The sequence below is a fragment of the Phaethon lepturus genome, unplaced genomic scaffold, assembly GCF_000687285.1.
Source record: "Phaethon lepturus isolate BGI_N335 unplaced genomic scaffold, ASM68728v1 scaffold6713, whole genome shotgun sequence".
In the NCBI taxonomy this organism is placed as follows: domain Eukaryota; kingdom Metazoa; phylum Chordata; class Aves; order Phaethontiformes; family Phaethontidae; genus Phaethon; species Phaethon lepturus.
The window spans coordinates 1-407 of NW_010531123.1; the positions used below are offsets into that span (position 1 = coordinate 1).

General features: G+C 52.1%; 1 protein-coding gene across 1 annotated transcript in view; it reads left to right on the forward strand.

Annotated features, from left to right (window-relative positions):
* Positions 1 to 5: 5 nt before the first annotated feature.
* The window catches only part of LOC104618761 (probable asparagine--tRNA ligase, mitochondrial), a gene marked incomplete at both ends in the record, with an annotated part of 18,143 nt that continues 17,741 nt past the window's right edge, over positions 6 to 407 (forward strand). The window contains one exon of the mRNA XM_010284441.1: positions 6 to 59. Within this exon, the coding sequence (XP_010282743.1) occupies positions 6 to 59 (54 nt within the window). The remainder of the gene's footprint in view (positions 60 to 407) is intronic.

The window sequence follows — 407 nt, forward strand, 5'->3', positions numbered from 1 at the left end:
GGCTGCGGGTCCGCGAGGCGCTGAGGGCCCGGGAGTCGGCTGGCGAGGTTAAAGTGCAGGTGTGTGGCCGAGGGGTCGGGGTGTGCCTGGTAATGGCCCGACCCAGAGCCTTAACGGGAGGGAGAGGAGCACTCGGGACACGTGCAGGGAAAGGCTGTTACTGTGATGGGTTATACTGAAACATGCTCTGTCCAGTTTTAGTTTTATCACCAGTTTGGTTTGGGAGAGTGAACCATTGCCTCTGCTGATGTTTGTAAAGGTTTCCTTTAGGTCTTGTTCCACATCTAGGTTCATAGCAGTGTTGGCTAGAGCTAACGGTAACAGTTTCCTTGATGTTTGTTGTCAGGCTCCTATTGTGAACCAAGGTAGACTGAGATAAATGGACTTCTATCAATGGAGCTCTTTCC